The 20,374-nt window shown below is 37.4% G+C and overlaps 1 protein-coding gene across 1 annotated transcript in view; it reads left to right on the top strand.

Annotated features, from left to right (window-relative positions):
* Positions 1–20,374, top strand: part of LOC122808390 (alpha-tectorin-like) — a gene marked incomplete at its 3' end in the record, with an annotated part of 263,674 nt that overhangs the window by 31,393 nt on the left and 211,907 nt on the right. The window contains 1 exon segment of the mRNA XM_044079357.1: positions 11,765–11,895. Coding sequence (XP_043935292.1) covers positions 11,765–11,895 — 131 coding nt within the window.

The raw sequence follows: 20,374 nt of genomic DNA, 5'->3' as shown, positions 1-20,374 counted from the left end.
TTTGACAATTTGATTCTGTTGAATTGACAGTAGACAGGATTGATCTAAATAGCTTGCTGCTTAGTGGTCTTTATGGTATTCGACAATGTCAATCTTGTTTACAGATAGACACTAGTTAAGTGCACCTTTGTTCACAAGCATTCATCACACCACGATTCCCTTACCACATCTTTTTTTTTGGAACACAAATACATACTCATATTATTTTGTAGTCACTTTCCTGACTGAAGACCATTCAAACTACCATCATTATAAATCTGTTTGTGTCAATATTCATCAGTTTTAACCACTGACTGTGTATACCTCCAATGTCTGACTGTGATAAAAATGGCCACAATAAAGTATTCCAAATCATTTTAGACAAATTCGGATTAGCCCTGCAAAGCCATAACATCTAAAGATACACTCAGGACCCAGCAACTATAACCCCATTGATCAATGAACCAATAATATATTTATAGTTTGTGTGATGCAAACAAAGAGTAACCCAATTATTCCAACTTATTTCACATAAACATACACTAGTCCCTCAAAGACAGACTGTTTAAATTGAGCAACCAATTCAGAATATTACTTTCACCCACAGACAATCTCAACCCCCTTACAGCAGTTATAGGGACCTCACTGTGTGCATCTCATCTAATTGTGATAAAAGATAACACTTCTCAACAGCTTAGCCCAAGAATCAGCGATTAAACCAAAACATAATGAGGGACAAAGTCCCAAAATTACAGATAGATTTATTTAGAAAGTTGCTGTGATATGCAGTATGAAACTCAAATGTCTCTCATTATTTAATGAGGGCAATCTTCATGATTTGCCAGAAATCACAAATGCTATCAGGAACAGACCAAAATAAATGCAAAATTAAGGACATCATGTAAAGTCAAGGAAAATTTAGGGCTGTGTTTTTTCAGCTTTCTTTCATATAATCATCCACTATGGATATTCCAACTTATTTCACACAAATGCACATTCGTCTTGCAAAATCAGATAGTTAACTGAGCAAAAGACCAGATGGCAAATTACTTTCATCCACAACCATCCTATACCTCCAGCTAGCACAATTATATTCACTCAGTTGTGTAACCCTAATCTGACTTTGATAAAAATATCTCTTAACCTCTTAGTGTATGAACGAAGAACAAACCAAATAATAATTGGGCATAAAGGTCCAAAATCAGGAAGAGATTTTTAAATATTGCTCTTATACACTCAAGAAGTTGCTAGAATAGCAGTATTGTATTGCCATCCATTTTTTGAAGGATATGAAGTCTGAAAAGTCATCTGCATGTCATTATTAATGGTTCTCTACCAAAAAGGTTATGTGGCACAGACCAAAGGAATGAGGCAGACAGGTACATTCTGTGAAATCATGAATAATTTCAACTTTGTTTCATGAAAATGTACTCTTATCTTGTAAAGCAAGACTTTAAAATAAGCCAATGAGAATTGGTAAATTGCTTTCATTCACAGCCAGCCACCCCATTTACTGACTTCAGTCATTAATGATTTGACACAAAACCACAGATTTTATGAGGCACAGACCAAAATATAAAGCAAATCCAGAGACATTGTGTGAAATGAGGAACAGTTTTAACTTTGCTTCATACAGTCGCCAGAGAATAATTATTTCAAATTATTTAATAGAAAGGAATAATATATCTGTAAAGCCATACTTTAAATTATGAAATGACAAGAGGATAAGTTGCTTTCATTCTCATCCCCAATTTAGTGGCTGCAATCCTCAATGATTTGCAGCCAACCAATAATATCCTAAGGCTCAGAACAAAATATGAGACAAATTTAGGGACAGTCTGCAAAATTGAGAATTGTTTTCAGTGTTGCTTTATATACAAAAGGTAACCAGAAAATAATGCAATTGGACTTTAAAATGAGCAAATAAGTTTCTTTCATCCAGATTTTAAAATGCGCAACCGACAGGCAGGTAAGTTGCTTTCATCCACAGGTAGTCACCCTTTATTGAAACTAAGTGACTGTAATCTTCAATAATTTACAAGAAAACTACAAATGTTATTAGGTACAGAGTAAAACATGAAGACAAGTGAGGGATGGTCTGCAAATTTAGGGACAGTTTCAAATTTATTTTATACACAAATAGTGCAGGGAGACTTTAAACTGAACAAATGAAAAGCTGCTTTCTTCCACAGCCAATGTGCAGCACTGCACTGACTGCAGAAATCTGTGCTATAACTGGTTGACATTCCTGGACTAGTTCCACATCCAATGTGCAGCACTGTACTGACTGCAGCAATCGGTGCTATAACTGGTTGACATTCCTAGACTAGTTCCACAGCCAATGTGCAGCACTGTACTGACTGCAGCAATCCGTGCTATAACTGGTTGACATTCCTGGACTAGTTCCACAGCCAATGTGCAGCACTGTACTGACTGCAGCAATCTTTACTATAACTGGTTGACATTCCTGGACTAGTTCCACAGCCAATGTGCAGCACTGTACTGACTGCAGCAATCTGTGCTATAACTGGTTGACATTCCTGGACTAGTTCCACAGCCAATGTGCAGCACTGTACTGACTGCAGCAATCTGTGCTATAACTGGTTGACATTCCTGGACTAGTTCCACAGCCAATGTGCAGCACTGTACTGACTGCAGCAATCCGTGCTATAACTGGTTGACATTCCTGGACTAGTTCCACAGCCAATGTGCAGCACTGTACTGACTGCAGCAATCCGTGCTATAACTGGTTGACATTCCTGGACTAGTTCCACAGCCAATGTGCAGCACTGTTCTGACTGCAGCAATCCGTGCTATAACTGGTTGACATTCCTGGACTAGTTCCACAGCCAATGTGCAGCACTGTACTGACTGCAGCAATCTGTGCTATAACTGGTTGACATTCCTGGACTAGTTCCACAGCCAATGTGCAGCACTGTACTGACTGCAGCAATCCGTGCTATAACTGGTTGAGATTCCTGGACTAGTTCCACAGCCAATGTGCAGCACTATACTGACTGCAGCAATCCGTGCTATAACTGGTTGACATTCCTGGACTAGTTCCACAGCCAATGTGCAGCACTGTACTGACTGCAGCAATCCATGCTATAACTGGTTGACATTGCTGGACTAGTTCCACAGCCAATGTGCAGCACTGTACTGACTGCAGCAATCCGTGCTTTAACTGGTTGACATTCCTGGACTAGTTCCACAGCCAATGTGCAGCACTGTACTGACTGCAGCAATCCATGCTATATCTGGTTGACATTCCTGGACTAGTTCCACAGCCAATGTGCAGCACTGTACTGACTGCAGCAATCCGTGCTATATCTGGTTGACATTCCTGGACTAGTTCCACAGCCAATGTGCAGCACTGTACTGACTGCAGCAATCTGTGCTATATCTGGTTGACATTCCTGGACTTGTTCCACAGCCAATGTGCAGCACTGTACTGACTGCAGCAATCCGTGCTATATCTGGTTGACATTCCTGGACTAGTTCCACAGCCAATGTGCAGCACTGTACTGACTGCAGCAATCCGTGCTATAACTGGTTGACATTCCTGGACTAGCTGCTTGTTACCTTCCCAATGAACTATGGAAAGGCAATGAGCATAAAGTTGTGGTGTTGTACATATGATTGCTAGTGGCCTTTTATTTTATTTTTTCAGTAAAAATATGTAACTTTACTTAGACATAAATAATGTCACTGATTCCTGCTGGCAAATGATAGATACTGTAAGAATACAGAGAGAATAATCACAGCATCTGTAATTTAATGCTTTTTTGCATAGAATATTCCTGTCTGCCTCATTATTTTGGTCTGTGCCACTTAAAACACATTAACAATTGTTATGTTCAATATATAAGCTAATCAAAATGAGCGAGCAGTGCTGAACATATCAAAACTTTTTAAAATTAAATTAATTTATTGATTGGTCATGGGCACAAGGCAGCCACCCAAATCTCCCCTATTATAATCCAGTCTCTTAAAAGATTTTTTTTCATCTAGTTGTCTTGTTGTTGATTGTTTGACTACCAATGACTGCCTGAGAAAAATCTGTGAGTAAGAAAAGAATTCAGTGTTATTTTTTTCCTTCAAAGAAGAAATAAGTTGTTTACAATGCTTACTTTTTAAACGTGAAAAAATAAACAGTAGTTCTTAATAAACTGAGAAGCCAAATGCTTGCAAGGTTATAGACATCATATGTATGAACAGTGCCTGTAACCACCACCCTTCTGGTGTTAGATTGAGGTGAAGGTGAAAGAAGAAATGACCACAGGCATATATTTCAAGTTGTTGCTGTGAAACATACAAACACATAGCATGCCTCTTTACCCCTATCCTCAAAGAACAGCCATCTTCTGTGTACCTGTCTGATTGTAGACTGGGATGAAAGTGGAAGAACAAATGACAACAGTTGTATGTTTCAACTTGTTGCTTGATGTCAGACATATTTACACAGCATGTCTTTTTACCTATACCACCAAAAAGCAGGCACCTGTATACATGTATGATGTTTGATTATGAGAAAAGTGAAAATATTTATTTTTTTATTTTTATTTTACATTTGTTTACTGGGAAAGTTTGACTGGAACAAGGTCCATTTACAGCGGACGCTAGGAGAGAAAAGCTCCATAACATAATGGTACAAATACAACAAATTACAAAAAGTGTTCAGTACAGAGGCATATATACAATCAGAGCTCCATGTCTTTATATGACAACACAATCCACGAATAACAAAAAATTTCTATGCAGTGGCATATATACAGTCTAGGAGATGTTTCGTACCTTAGTTTGATTTGAGCAAGCTTGGTATATAGATAGCAAAACTTTGAATTCCCTATTGGTAGTACAAAGCATAAATATGAAGGAATGGAATCTGGAAAATAATGCTATTCGGGAGATATGTCCTAGCATGAGAAATAGTTTGTAGGATAGTAGTTCCTGATAGGGAGTACAGAATAGCTTTGGTAAGCAGAGGAGATGAGGTGTGGCCGTTAGTTGGACAGCAGAAAATATTTTATGTGATACAGGGACAGAGTCATGATTGCAAGAGGTGTGACTTTAGTGATTTCTTGGAAAGTGAGATGGATGGTGCAGAGGTGATACTTTGGGGGAGGTTATTCCATTCCCTAGCAATGGTGTGGGAGAACAGACATTTCCCTGCAGTGTTATTGACTTTGGTTATGCAGAGCAGGGTTTTGTTGGATGAGCGTAGAGGGCAATTTGCAGAATATTGGTTTAGAAGTTGGTTTAGGGCTGGGGTTTTCAGAGGATTTCTTATTATGTTGAAGGTGAGGACTAATTGGTGATAGCTAATTAGCTGAAAAAGTTCTAATGACTGTAGTTGCTTCAAGGCAAGACTGTGATGACTTCTAAAAATGGAGTTATTAGCAAATTTTGCAATTGTATTGTAACATGTCTCTAGTTTGTTTAGGTCTGTTTTCCTGATATGAATTAGGATTGGTGATGCATACATTAGGGTAGACAAGAGGTGGGTTTGGGCTAAGGAGATTCTAGCTTGGTCTGATAGGAACTGTTTGTGTTTGTATAGGGTTCTTAGTTTCTTATGTACCTTTGTGATGGTTTGTGAGATATGGACATTAAAGTTTATATTGTTATCTATTTCAACCCCGAGCAGCTTAGTGTGAGGGGAGGGGGAAATTGTGATCCCATTTTTGGAGGTGATAGTGAAGGTAGGAGGTGTGTATTTGGATTTATTGGGGGTAAAAAGGAGTAATTTGGTCTTGCTGGGGTATAGAATGAGTTGTATATCGGTAATCCATTGTTCCATGGAGAAGAAGGATTCTTGGGTGAGGTCCTGAGGAGTGGTTATGGATGGGGCTGAGCAGATTAGGGTGGAGTCATCTGCGTACTGTATAAGTGATGCATGCAGGGTGGAAGTATGGAGTTTGTTAATAAAAATGGTGAATAGTAGAGGACCCAGTATTCATCCTTGTCTAATGTCTATAGTAGTTGGTAATAGAGGAGGCAGCGTACTTTGCCATTTAACTGATTGTTTTCTGTCAGACAGATTCTAAACCATGAAGTAGTAGAGGGAGTGAAGGATGAAGTTGACAGTGTGCCTAAGAGTAGGTTGTGGGAAATCATATCAAACACTTTTGATAGATCTAGGAATATGTCTGAGATGAATTTGTTGTTGTTTCTTAGATGGTTAATCTGACTGGTAAAGGAGACTAGAGCAGTGGTTGTGCTATGGTTTGGGCATACTGTGTGGTTGGCCATGCTGTGTGGGGGAGAGGAGGTTTTGTGAGGATAAGAAGTGCATTACCTGGGTGTGAATACATTTCTCCAGAAGCTTGGAAAGGGGGGACAAGATAGCAATTGGTCAGTAGTTTGATAGTTCATAGGAGTTTTCACCTTTGTGAAGGGGAATTATATGTGACACTTCCATAGATGGGGTATGTAGGTTTCTTGTATAGAGACCGGTTTATAAGAATTGAGACAGGGTAGGCTAGTGATTCTGCAGATAATTTTTGAAAATTTGTGGGTAAACCATTTGCTGCAAGTGTGGTGGGTTTTAGTTTAGAGAGTAGCTTTTTAACTGAAGAGGTTGGTATAGTTGAGAGTGTGAAGGTAGGTATGTTAGTTTGCTCTACAGTTGGGGTGGTTTTAGTGTTCTTGTTGGATAGTTGGATAGATAGTGCGAGGATAGATTCTTTGAAGTGATGGTTGAATTCTGAAGCTATGCTATCATTATCAGAATTGTTGTTGGGAGATGGGGTGGTGGTTTTGCCTGGTTTTAGAAGGGTATTGCTGGCCTACCAGAACTTTTGGGGGTTTCTAGAGTGCTTGTTTTGGATGTCTAAGAAGTAGTTCATTTTTATCTGCTTTTGTTTGGGTTTTGGCCTTATTTCGTAGTTCTTGATATTTCTGTCTGTCTTTGATAGTGTTATTCTTTTTCCAGGTTTTCCAGGCATTGTCTCTGGCTTTTATTAAGGCTTTTGTTGTCCTATTTAGCCATGAGGCATAGTTAACTTTAGTCCTGAGTTTCCTGATGGGAGCTAGTATATTTAGTACATTCATAAAAGTAGTATTAAGAAAATCAACTGCCTGGTCTAAAGGTAGGGTTTTTAGTGGATTCCAGTCCTGTTGCTGGAGCATACTGTTAAGAGTGTGTGGATTGACTTTGTGCTCATCCCTAGTCTCCTTGAATAGCATGGGTTTAGGTATTTTGTTTACGAAGGAGGAATGTGGAGCAGTGGTCACTCAGTGTATCAGGTAAGCAACCCACATGATAATTTTCTGTGGGGATATTAACTAGTGTCCAATCTAAAATGGAGGTTCTACTGGATTTTTTGTCTACTCTTGTGGGTTCTTGGATTAGTTGTGAGAATCCAAATAAGTTAATATGGTTCAAGGGGTTGTTGGAGTTGCAGGCTAGCCAGTCTAAGTTTAGGTCACCTAGCAGGATGGTTTCTTGCGGCCCATTGTAGTATCTCTTCTATTATTGGTGAGTTATTTCCTGGAGGAATATAACTACAGAGGATGTTTTTTTTCTTTTTGTTTTTAAGGGACATAACAGAGCCTAATGTCTCTGCATTCTGGAATTTGGGAAATGGGGTATTTAGTGGTTGGCGGTTGAGTGTATTTTTAAATAAGATTGCAACTCCACCTCCCTTTTTGGCACCTCTATCTTGCCTTAGGATGCTATAGCCTGGGGGAAGAATGTCTTTGTTTTGTGTGGCAGGTTTTAGCCAGGTCTCTGTAATGGTTAGTATATCTGGGGAGTAGTGGGATATGAATGTGTGAAAGTCATGTAGTTTGTTGGATATGCGACGTGTGTTTATATTGATAATAAGTAGGTCTGACTTGTGTTTCTGGGATAAGACTGGGTTGCTTGGACCTGGGTTGGGGTATATGTCCCCTGAGATTAGAAGCCATTTTCTGAGGCATAGTGTTAGTTTTATGACATAGGCTATATCTATATGTTTTTTGGGTACTGTTAACCTTTTGTGAGGTAGTATGGTTGCTGTTTTGTGTATGTAGAGTAATGAGTTGTTGTTAAATAGTGTGGAGCATATTACTATATTTGTGTGAGGTTGTGTGTGTGGGTGTGTTTGGGTGTGTGTTATGTGGTAGGTAGTGTTTGTTGAAATATAATGATCACAGTAATATATTCCTTATATTCCAGGTTATAGTGGCTTTCAATGCACACATCTGAGTTTTGGCTAGAGTAAAGCTAAAGAAATAATAACCATGCTGTCACCAGCTCATCACAAAAGCTATATTATACTGCCCGTAGACAAGTTATAGTGACCTTCAATGCCCACTTCTGAGTTTTGATTGGTGGAAAAGCTGAAGAATACTAACCACATTGCCATCAGGACACTGCAAATGTATAGTGACCATCCATCTGGGAAAAGGCAATTCTAAGCTAGGTAGAGCTCGGGGTAGAAGCTGAAGATAGGGCTCCCTACTAAGCTAGAGTCAAAATCTTCTTATAGATCCAAGGTTCATGGGGAGTAAAAGAGTGCACATGTTCAAAACACAGATACTGGGAAGGCATCCCCAAAAGAGGTATCTCATTGATGAAATCAACCAGAGAATACATCACTTTATGATGGCAGTAATACTTGCTGTGCTACTGTCCAAATGATCAGTTGCTATTACACACATCTTGGCCAGACTGTCAAAGCTAACCTCTTATTGTATATAATGTTGATATCTGCATATGATGAAAAATGAAAGAAATTATGGCCAATGTCTTACTTTTACATATACTGCAACACCCCCAACACACATAGTCATTTTCATCTACAAAAAGCCCCCATACTCATCAATTACAGATACTTTGTTGACTGTGAACACCTCAGATGTCTGATTCTTTTAAACATGTTCATACTAATTTTGCAGTGCCAGAATAAGGACTACATATCTTGGCAGAATAGCAGCAGGATCAGCCACTTTCATCCACCAACATCCCCTGTACCCAGAAATTAAAGCTGCTATGTTGATATCTACACCTGAGATGTATGATTATGATAAAAATAATGACCATGGATTTTCATTCACAAACAGCTCCCATACCCAGTAATTATAGCAACTGTATTCACTGCGTACTCCTTAAATATCAGACTGTAATAAAATAGAAATTATAACAATTGGCCACAATAATTTATTTTACCATCCCACACACATGCACATAGATGTGACTACCAGTTACAGTCACTTCATTGACTTGTATACCTCAGATGTCTAATTATGATCAAATGAATAAATACATAAATTATAGTTATAGTACTCTACAGCTTGTTGCTGTCAAACACATACAGTGCAACACATTTTAAGACATATATAAACACACACACTCTCTCTCTCACGCACACACACACACACACACACACACACACACACACACACACACACACACACACACACACACACACACACACACACGCACACGCACACACTCACACACACACAAAGTATAGTAGCACATTCCAGCAGAAGAACAAGAGGGTTCACAAGGCAGACATTTATAAAATAAGTTACAAAATAAATCTCTGCAGTAGGACTGGCACCTCTGTGTCTATTTCTTTTTAGTTTTATTCAGGCTGTCTCAGCACTAGCTACATGAGGTAGGCTGGGCCAAAAGAAACTGATTTCTCATTATTTTGTATAGCAGCCTAGCCATTCTTCACTGATGTACCATTTCTGCTTCTCTCAAAACAGCAGGAAGACGTCTAGTAAGATACTGTCACCTTATTCTCCATTTGCAGTAGGTCTAATAATGGGAACATCCCAGCAAAGTTACTCCTTCTATTTTTTAACAATATTTGAACTCCACACAGGAGCAGATATATGCACAGAGGTCCAAGTTCCAGAAACAGGAATGTTAACTATTTTGTAAATTACACAAAACTGTCAGAAAATAGTGTCTTATTTGAAATAAATATTATTTTCTGAGAGTTATGTTTTTACTGGGGACAGCTAGTACCATTAGCCTCCCTTCAAGTTGTTAAAGGGCATTTTGTTGAAAACCCATGATTTTAAATACACATGATGCCCATTACATGTCACTAAAATGCATGCACATGCAGGTCACACATATTATATTCAGAACAAGCCAGCACCATTGCATAGAGAATTAAAGCCCTGAGTATTATGCAGATGACCCATGCACAGTTAGCAACTTGGGCATCTGAGGTGCTGGGAGGGAGGGCATTCATGTCCATGGGGCAGTTAGATTTCCTTGGAAAGGGCCATGTAAACAAATGTATACAGCTTCCTAGGAGGGCTGGGGTGGCTTGCCAATGTCAGCTTCTTACGGAATTGAAGATCAGATCTGTGCACTCCACGCACTTTCCTTCCCACCGATAGAAAGCTGCTAACCCACAGGATGAGAAGAAAATATGAAGTAGCCTGACATGGTCCTTAGATGCCATGATCCACTCACTGATCCTAACCATTATCAGAGCATCATTTCATATTAAAATGACTAGTGTTCTTGTCTCTCTCTCTCTCTCCATATATATATATATATATATATATATATATATATATATATATATATACACTACAACTGTTCTGTGAAGGTAAGCTCCTTTCTTCAGATCAGATAAACATTTTGGCACAGAAACACAATTATGTTTCATTGTAATGCTTTTTTTTATATATACATAATAAATAGGAATCAATGCAAGCTTTAAACATTAACTAGAGTCACCACACATGCTTCCACAGTAAAGTGATCATTAATTTAAAATGAGCAGAAGGTCCTTGGACATAAATCCTCAAACACCACTGGAGATTTTTATGGTCTATTGAGTCATACTTGATCAACAGACCAGCTAAATTCTTAAATCTTATCCTGAGGATATAATACTTTAAAGTTGTTAATGGCTACAGAAGGCAAACTCGATTACAAGGGGATTCTTCACATACAGAATTTATGAGGGCAACTAAGTTATTTTTCATTAAATTGCTTCCACTGAAATGGCCCATCAGCTGACTGGTACTCAACAGACTATAGCATTGCCACTTCACTCATGTGTCTTACAGGTGATTTTTATCCCAGTCAGTCAGGATATGCAGAAAAGTCACTGACTGGGTCTTTGGCTGCCATTCAGATCAGCTTATCTAAATTTTAAATTGGGTAGTATTAACAATATCAAGGTAAAATTATTATAGGGAGGATACAACAAATGCATTTCCAGATAAAACTAACATTTGTTAACCTTTAATACATAATTTTTCTATATAGCCATCACATGAAAGCTTTGTTTTCATTCAATAATTTGAAATCAGTATGGCTTCTAACTGTTAATAAACTGTTCCCATTTCAGTTATACTTACTATTACATCAGTATCTGAATGGAAAATATGAAATCTGTATATAAAGAGGGAAGAGGCTTAATATTTCTCATATGCTATGCTGTCTGGTTTTGGCAAACATATTTGATGTAATGGTACATGCAAAAAATGATTTACATAAGCTGCTCTGAATATATACATTTGCAAAGAAAACATTCTGTCACTTATGAAGACATTGGAAATATCTCAATTTTTCACTGGTATAATTTAGTAATCTGACGTTTAGCAGTAGTAGAAACTCTATAGTTTGAGCAGCATGTTTTTAAATATTCTGCGTTTTCCTTTTATGAAAAGCTAAACACTCCATTGAGTTGTTTCAGTAGTTTTGTTATAGGATGTTATAAGTTGAACCTAAATTATAGTTAAGCAGGTTTATATGCTATAAGACACATACTGATTTTTGTTTTAAACATTTTGGATATAACTACATTTTATTTTCCAGATTCTGTGCTATATCCATATGGACAATCAGAAGGAGATATTACAAACCCAAAAATTGATGATGGAGGTTCACCTTTAATTCCCTTAAGAGTGCCTTTTCCATTTTTTGGAGCATCTTATAGATCATGTTATGTAAGTTTTTCCTTTATTTTATATAATAGCTAGTTTATGCACCACTCATCTAAACAGAAAATTGATAAGTAAATCTTATATTACTTTTACACAATTTGTAGTTTAATATGGTATATAAAAGAAATTTTTGGGCTGTCATGCTCACCACTTGTAGGCTGCCTGCTGCATAAGTTCTTTAAACTCAGGGAGAGAGAGAAAGACAGTGAACATTAATTTTTCTTAATGTTATAGAGATACTAAAATTAGCAAAGCTATAATGTGTATCACATAAACAAACATATAACCACTTAAGGTGGAATTAACTGAATTGGTGTAGTACACAAAAAGGCATAATAAAATGTCTAGAACTAGTGCCAGGTAGTGCATTGAGGGAAATGAAAAGGCACATATAAGGGTATGTTAATGGGCATAATCTGAGCTACAAGTAAATAAAACATTTGCCAGCGAGATACTCAGCATTATGCACTACAAGCCAAGACTGTCAAAACTACCCCAATGCTATACAGTTACAAAAACTCTACTGCCTTAATCCACTGCATTGTGAATGCAGAACACAGTCACACATGGTGGGTGGCATACATATATGCCTAAATAGTCAACAATGACAGTTGTCAACTAGCAAAAATTAGCTGAAATGACTGAACAATCTCAATGCTGAAACCAACAACATCCTACTAAAACATAATTTATGGAGGGGGACAGGCCTCCCTGCACTCCCATACTCCCTGCTAATTATATACCAATTATGAGATCACACTACAGTGAGGTATGGTCTTGTAGTACATTCAAAGGTGAAGAACAGACAGACTTGTTGGAATATATGAAATCCAAGATGGCAGAGTAAATTGAAATGTATGTGTTGCTAGATGTGCATGCAAACATGGGAAACCTAGACTAAAGGTACTAGATTTTTTTATGTTATGAAAATGACCAGTTACTGTAGAAGTTATGGCAATCTGGTTGTTGTTTTTCTTTTTATGCTCAGTGTAAGTCATCTTTAGTAGACAAGTAATTGTATTTAGTGGCTTTTGAATGAAGTTAAACTAAATATATAATTTTTTGCTGAATATTTCTGTTTACAAATATTTATTTTATTTTATTTTTTTTTTATTTATTGTCATTTGTTAACCGGGTTAGTCCAACTGAGCCAGAGGCCCATTTTCAGGGGAGACCCAAGGAGAAAAGCTCATATTACATTTACAAGACTTTCTGAACAAAAGCAGTAACTAAATATTCAAAATACATGTTTATTAAGACTGTTGCTTATCTAGTAAGATCTAGTGAGAGTCAGCTGTAGAGCTGTATACTTATTTAATGTCTATGTTTCTTAGAAAAAATTGTTTTATCCTTTACTAACCATTATATTTAAGAAAATGCATAGTGGATTTCAATTATGTGAAAGTATTAGACTAGAGGAAGTTGTTAAATGCATGCAAGGTTGATGCAAGGTATAAAAACATAAATATGAGTTATAACCAGATAATGGTGAAACATCAACTATTCTAGTGAGGAATTAATTATTTATTTAACAGTTGTTTACCGGGAAAGTCTGACTAGACACAAGTACATTTTCAGAGGAGGCCTGGGGGAAAAAGCTCCAACAATCTGAAAAACAAACATTATACCACAAGAAAATTGTAGAGTACAGGTCAACAATGAAACTACACATTGCAAAATATAAATAACTGAAAGAGATGACGCCTTAGCAATTTTAACAAAATTTGTACATCAAAGAGTATACGGTATTTTACAAAGTAGACTAGCTTATATATTAGAAAGCACAGTATGATATTTTTGAGGAAGACTTTAAATGATTTGTGGTAATAGAGTAAGTATTTATAGGGATGGAAGAAGGCATAATAGGATAGTACTGTAAAGTGCAGATCTAAAGAAAGTCAGAGGGTGTGTATAAAAGCCACCTCCCAGTTGGGAGTGTGGCTTAATGGCTAAGCTGTTTGCCTTACAAACCCAAGGTGCAGGGTTTGAGTCTCACAAGGGATTATTGGCTAGGCTTAAAAGGGCTCGCAAGGGCAGTTAGCTTAGTAATAAACTATGAACCTATGAACCTAAAAGTGGAGAATATAGAATTAGTCAGGTGGGTAGCAACACCAAACCCAGGAATTTTCAAAGTGAGTAAATGAAAGTTTTTTAAATATTGCACTACGGGGCAGATGGAAGTGATGGAAGTGAGTAGTTTATTCCGGGTCCCCTGAACATGGTCGACATTTCACAATGTCGAAACCCATATGGCCAAGACCATATGATTGACATTTGAAATGTTGACAGTGGGGAACCGGCATCTCTCAACAGTGTGGAATAGAAACATTTTCATTTTTGCTCTGTAGTGCGATCTCGGAGTTGGTATATTAAAGTTATGGGGGGTGAAGTCCCTCATGGGTCGGGTGCAGGGGGGGGCAGAGCCCCTATGGTAGCATCTTTAAAGTTAGTTTTATTTATTTATTTATTTTTGGTGTACTTGTATGTTCGACATTTCAAATGTCGATCATATGGTCTCAGCCATATGGGTTTCGAAATTGTGAAATGTCGATCATATCAAGTAGACCCGTTTCTTCCATATTTTAGGAATGATGTTAGAGAATAAGGATTCTCCAGCTGTGTTGTTAGCTTTGGTGAATTTAACTAGGAGTTTGTCACTGGAGCGGAGTGTTCTAGTGCTGATGTATGGTTGCATGAGATCTTGAAGGGGTGGGGTTTTATCTGGATCATGGAGTATTTTATGGGTGAAGGTTAGTTGCTTGTATTGGAAGAGCTGAGGAAGTTCTAGCCAGTTTAGTTGTCTAAGGGCTGTGCAACGGTATGTTTTGTAGGGGGAGTTTGTAGCGAATTTGGCTATTTAATTGTAACATTAGTCTAGTTTAGTAAGGTCTGATTTGCGTAGGTTGGTTACTATAGGGTAAGTGTAGAGTAGAGGTGACAGGAGGTGTGCCTGGGCAGTGGTAGCTTTTCTAGATCTGGTTAAAAAAATTCTTGTTTCTGTAAAGGAGGCCTAACTTTTTATGAACCTTTTTGATAGTGTGGGCTATGTGGATATCAAATTTTAGATTATTATCAATTTCAACCCCTAGCAGTTTGGCATGTGTCACAGGGGTGATAATAGTTTTGTTTTTGGACTATAGAGGGAAAACTGGGAGTATTGTAGGTGGTCTTGAGGGGTAGAAGAGGAGGAGTTTGGTTTTATTTGGGTTATAATTGAGTTGAGAATTGGTAAGCCAGGTTTCAACTGAAATGAGTTTTGGGTTATGGTGTGGAGGTGGAATTATTTGGAAGAGTAAAACAAGTAATAGCCTGACAGAACAAATATTGCATACAAATTTGAATTACAGACAAAATGTGGTGCAGTATTGACCATATTAGTGAATAATAATTTGTAAGAATAATTCAATAATAAGTTTCCCTGTTTTCCCTTGTCCTTTATGTTAAAATTAAAGCAAGTTAATGTCATGCATATGGGTATAGGAAGTAAGATAAATGGTTTTGCTATATAGTATAAATGTTCACTTTTGAACAGAAAACAAAATCAATGTTTTTATTATTCAAGTCCTAGTATAAATAACTGCATTGTTTCTAATGCAATAAGTAGACTTAGAAGCAATAATATAAACAATGTTAGGACAGTTGGTTGATGATTGTTTAATTAATTAATATGGGGCATGCTTGAGACTAGAAAGTTTAGTAGAAAACTAGTCCCTTGATGATAGAAGGGATACTGCCTCTTTTCTGTCTTATTAAAATAAATTACCAGACTTATCTTGTTTGGTGAGCACATTAGAGAGCATGGCGAGTGATAATGAAGAGTAAGTGACTGATGTGCATTGTGAAAGTAATACACAAATCATGAAAATTGTGCATTATCAAATATATATATATATATATATATATATATATATATATATATATATATATATATATATATATATATATGTCTATATATATATATATATATATATGTGTGTGTGTGTGTGTATGTATGTACACACACACACACACACACACACACACACACACACACACATACAAGCCAAGCACACACACCCACACACCCACACACACACATGCACTCGCACACACATGCACACACACACACACACACACACACACACACACACACACACACACACACACACACACACACACACACACACAAACATGGGTCTATGTCAGATGATCGAGTTTTCAGAAAATAAATCATATTGCTGAGATGATATAATCACGTTTCTGAAAACTCAAACATAAAAAAACCCCTACAAAGTCTATCATTTTTTTTAGTTTGTGCAGTGTGGTAAGCCCCCCTGCACCCCCACACCTCCTGCAAATTATATATACAAACTCCAAGATCACACTGCATTGAGGAAAATGGTAAACTTTCCAATCCTTACTGAATGGCAGTCTCCATTCAAAAGCTCAAACATTTGAATTTCAAGTTTCTGACAACTTGATCAACTGATAAGGACCCATATATATAGCTATCTCTCTCTCTCTCTCTCTCTATATATATATATATATATATATATATATATACATATATATATATATATATAGATGTTAAATAAATTTGTTAGAGTCAGACTGTAAAAATCATTGAGTTATTCAAACACAATGTCAATTAATAACAAACAATAATGCAGGAAAGCTAGGATATCTTAAAGCTCTAATGTACATTAGAGGCAAAAACCATACACAAAGTTTGTATAGAATTTTGACTGCTTTATTGACCAAAACACATTGGTTATATACATTTCATTATCAGTTTTGCCCACCTTACTGGTGTGGTCAGTGACAGGGTCTTTACATCATAGTAATTCATAAGAAGTGCTGAGTTTGTGTTTTTCAAAAAGTCCTTTTCCCATGAGAATGTTGCAGCCTTGCAAACAGCTGGTCAGTCACGATGACCTCCTGAGGATGTAGCCAATTCAAGGTTCTCTGATTAGTTCAAATACAATAGATGTATGTCTTCCTTAAAGTCTCCCTTTGTTTCTCTTGTCCAGCTGCGCACTATCAGAGATAGTGACAAGGCTACTTCCTGGTGGAGGCAGGAAAGAGGACATACATGCGAACAGATTTATTATTTTCTAACTTTGCAAAATAATCTTTACTTGAAAGACATGAGCCAGACTGCATCTGCAAGCTGCCAAGGTCAAATTTCTGATTACACTGCAGCTTGTACTTCAAGCAATAATATGCAGGTTTATTTCTACTGTTATTCTAGTAAGACAGAATTAAATGCATTAAGTACATTTATTCCTAACTAAGGCACACATTTCTCTATATATTTGATCACACAACTTTATATGTGTTTGAATGATTAAATACACATCTTCCTAAGCAGCACACATTGTAAATATATTTTCTAGGCAGCATGTATGTAAATATATTTTCTAAGCAGCATGTATGTAAATATATTTTCTAAGCAGCACACATTGTAAATATATTTTTCTAGGCAGCATGTATGTAAATATATTTTCTAAGCAGCATGTATGTAAATATATTTTCTAAGCACACATTGTAAATATTTTTCTAGGCAGCATGTAGATTTTTCTAACATTCTCCCTCCTTTTAATGCATTTAATACTACTTGAAACATAAACAGTGTTAGTTCATTTTTTAGCCTTTTCCTTTCAAGGACTTTCAGCTAAGTAAGTCATTTGTTTTATATTTCAGATAGACTTTCACTCGGTATCAATAAATTCAATTCTATATCTTGGTACATAGTTTCAGTCACTGATACATCAACTAAGTCTTTAACTATTTTTTTCACACAGGGTATCCCGCAGCAGACACATGCTCCAATTATGAGCAGTACCACACAAATTGCAATCAGAATGTTCATAAGGACCGACCCCCACCCCCCAAACAGATTCTGGAAAAAGTTCGTCAGTGGGTTTGGGCCTGGTTCTGTCATTGCTGACACCTGCTGTATTACCTCCAGGTGATCATTGATTTCATGCTGGTTGTCTGGTATGTACGCACAGCATTCTTCTTTGATAAGCGCCAAGACGTACCACCTCTCGCCGCTAGGGTGAAGTCGAGAGCCATTCGGTTCTGTAATACAACTGTTCTCATTGCATTCATCTCATCAGTCACAAGTTCAAGAGCGGAAAAAGTCGCATTGCTCATTACTTCGAGAAGTTTTGACAATTTTCTCAATTCCCAAATCGATTTGACTGCTCCATAGGTTGGGAATATTCCAGCCCAGGATATAACACTGTCACTCAAGTCCATATGGGTCAATTTTTCTTTGTCCTTCACAGACGAATGATCCTTCCAGCTTGCTTCAATCTTACCCACTGGATTAGTAGGTTTTCTGACTGTATTTTCAGCTCGGTGAGCTACATCTCTTACATTACGTATTTTACCCAGGGCAATTCTGCAGTATGTCTTATGGCTGGAACCAGATAACCCAAAAACAACTGCCGGACCAATTCTCAGGTAACCATTTATAGGCTTTTTCCCACAAACAAAATAACAGTTTTCTACTTTTGTACTGATGCGGGTTAACCCTGAATGAAACATTTTCTTATCTATAACAGAGAATTGTCTATATATTTCAGGAGACTTTTGCACATTTCTCAATGTTGTTTTCATCAAGCTTAAATATGAATCATAATTCGTGCTGCAACTAGTACCTTGGTCTATAGGTTTTATATAACATTTGTAAGACACAGTTATGTTACAGTTACTCCAACCAACCTGGAGTGTATCATTTTAACAAAACAAACAATTCCTTTCTGAGTAACAGGCAAGTGTAATGCCACTTTGTCTTGTGATCTCACAGTGCCTGTGTCAAATAACAGGTTTTCCCAAGTTGCATTTATTCCCAAGGGGACAGCAGACATCAAAAGTCCTCCATATGCTGTGGGTATTGCAGTACAGACCCAGCAATTTGAAATGTTCATAGTCTCTACATAAACTCGTTTCATAGCCAGGTATGTGTTAAAGTTTGGGTGCCAGTCTATAGCCAGTCCTTCATCACGTTTTATTAATTTCACTTCTGTAGTTATATGCAAGAAAAACCAAATCAACAAAAAAGTTACTACAAACATAGTTATTAAGTGTATGATCAGTAGGCCAGTGAACCAGTGTCTCTGGGGTTGTTTCACATTTTTATTCATTCTGCCTCTGGCCATCCTGTTTCTGTGGTATGTCCAAACTGAATTTCTTAACAGGTTTACAATGGGTTAAATGAACCCAAGATGCTCTCTCAGCGATCTTCACTGCAGTGGGTGTTGCCAACAGTACCTGGTACGGACCTTCCCACCTTGGACTCGCCCAGTTCTTTCTCTTTATGATTTTCAGCCAAATCCAGGACCCGGGTCAGCACGGCTTCTGGTTTCGTTTATTGTTTAACTGAACAAGAGTTCAACTGCAAAACAGTCTTATTTGTTAATAACTTTTTCATATAACTAGCTAATGAGCCATCGGCCTCCAGCTCTGCAGGCATGAGGGCCTTCCATTGTGGCACACAATATGCCCTTCCAAACACTATTTCAAAGGGTCAAGCCCTTTACATTTGGAACAGTTCTCATGCTCAGCAGTGCTAAAGGCAGACAGCAAATCCAAGTCTTTTGAGTCTCACTCATTAATTTTCTCAACTTGTTTTTCAAAATTCCATTGTACCTCTCCACCAGTCCTGCTGACTGAGGGTGATAAGCACAATGGTTTTTCAAAGAAATCCCAAAAAATCTCCCAAGCTGCTGTATCGTTTGGTTAACGAAATGTGTCCCATTGTCACTATAAATTCTTTCCGGTATGCCAAATCTAGGAATGATTTCTTTCACTAGGGCCTTTGCCACTGTTGCTGCATCCGGATTTCTAGTTGGAAAAGCTTCTACCCATTTTGAAAACATATCTATGATTACTAAACAGTATTTTTCCCTTCACATTTGTTCAGTTCTATGAAATCCATACAAATAGTATGGAACGGATAGGGTGGTGTTGGAAAACTCCCTCGCTTTGGTTTAAATGCTCCCTGTGCATGATGTTTGCTACAAATATGACATGTTGCACAAAATTTTTGTGTATAATTCGTAAATCCATATGTTTGGAATGTTTTGTTAACTAACTGTACCATCCCCCCTGTTGAGACATGGCTCTGCCCATGGCTCAACAAAGCTGCATATCTAAATAAATTAGATGGTAATATGGGCTTCTCCTCTTTGGAGATGTACAGTCCCTCTTTAAGGATTGCTCCTCGTTTTATCCACTTTTGCTTTTCTGCTTTTGTAGCTAATGTCTGCATTGTTTTTAACATTTCTAAATCTAGAGTCTCAGAAGGTTGTAGTTTTCATTTAAAAGCACAGTTTCTGGTCTGAGGCAGCTTGCTTCGCAGCTGCATCAGCCCGAGCATTCCTTTGAAATTCTGTCTTGTTGTTTTGTATGGGCTGCACATTTACAGATAGCTATTCTAGTGGGTAACTGAATAGAATCTAACAGGTTCAGAATTAATTGCATGATTAATCGG

This window comes from Protopterus annectens, chromosome 8.part0, assembly GCF_019279795.1.
Source record: "Protopterus annectens isolate FY-2018-M chromosome 8.part0, PAN1.0, whole genome shotgun sequence".
Classification (NCBI taxonomy): Eukaryota; Metazoa; Chordata; order Ceratodontiformes; family Protopteridae; genus Protopterus; species Protopterus annectens.
This window is presented reverse-complemented; position numbering and strand designations above follow the sequence as displayed.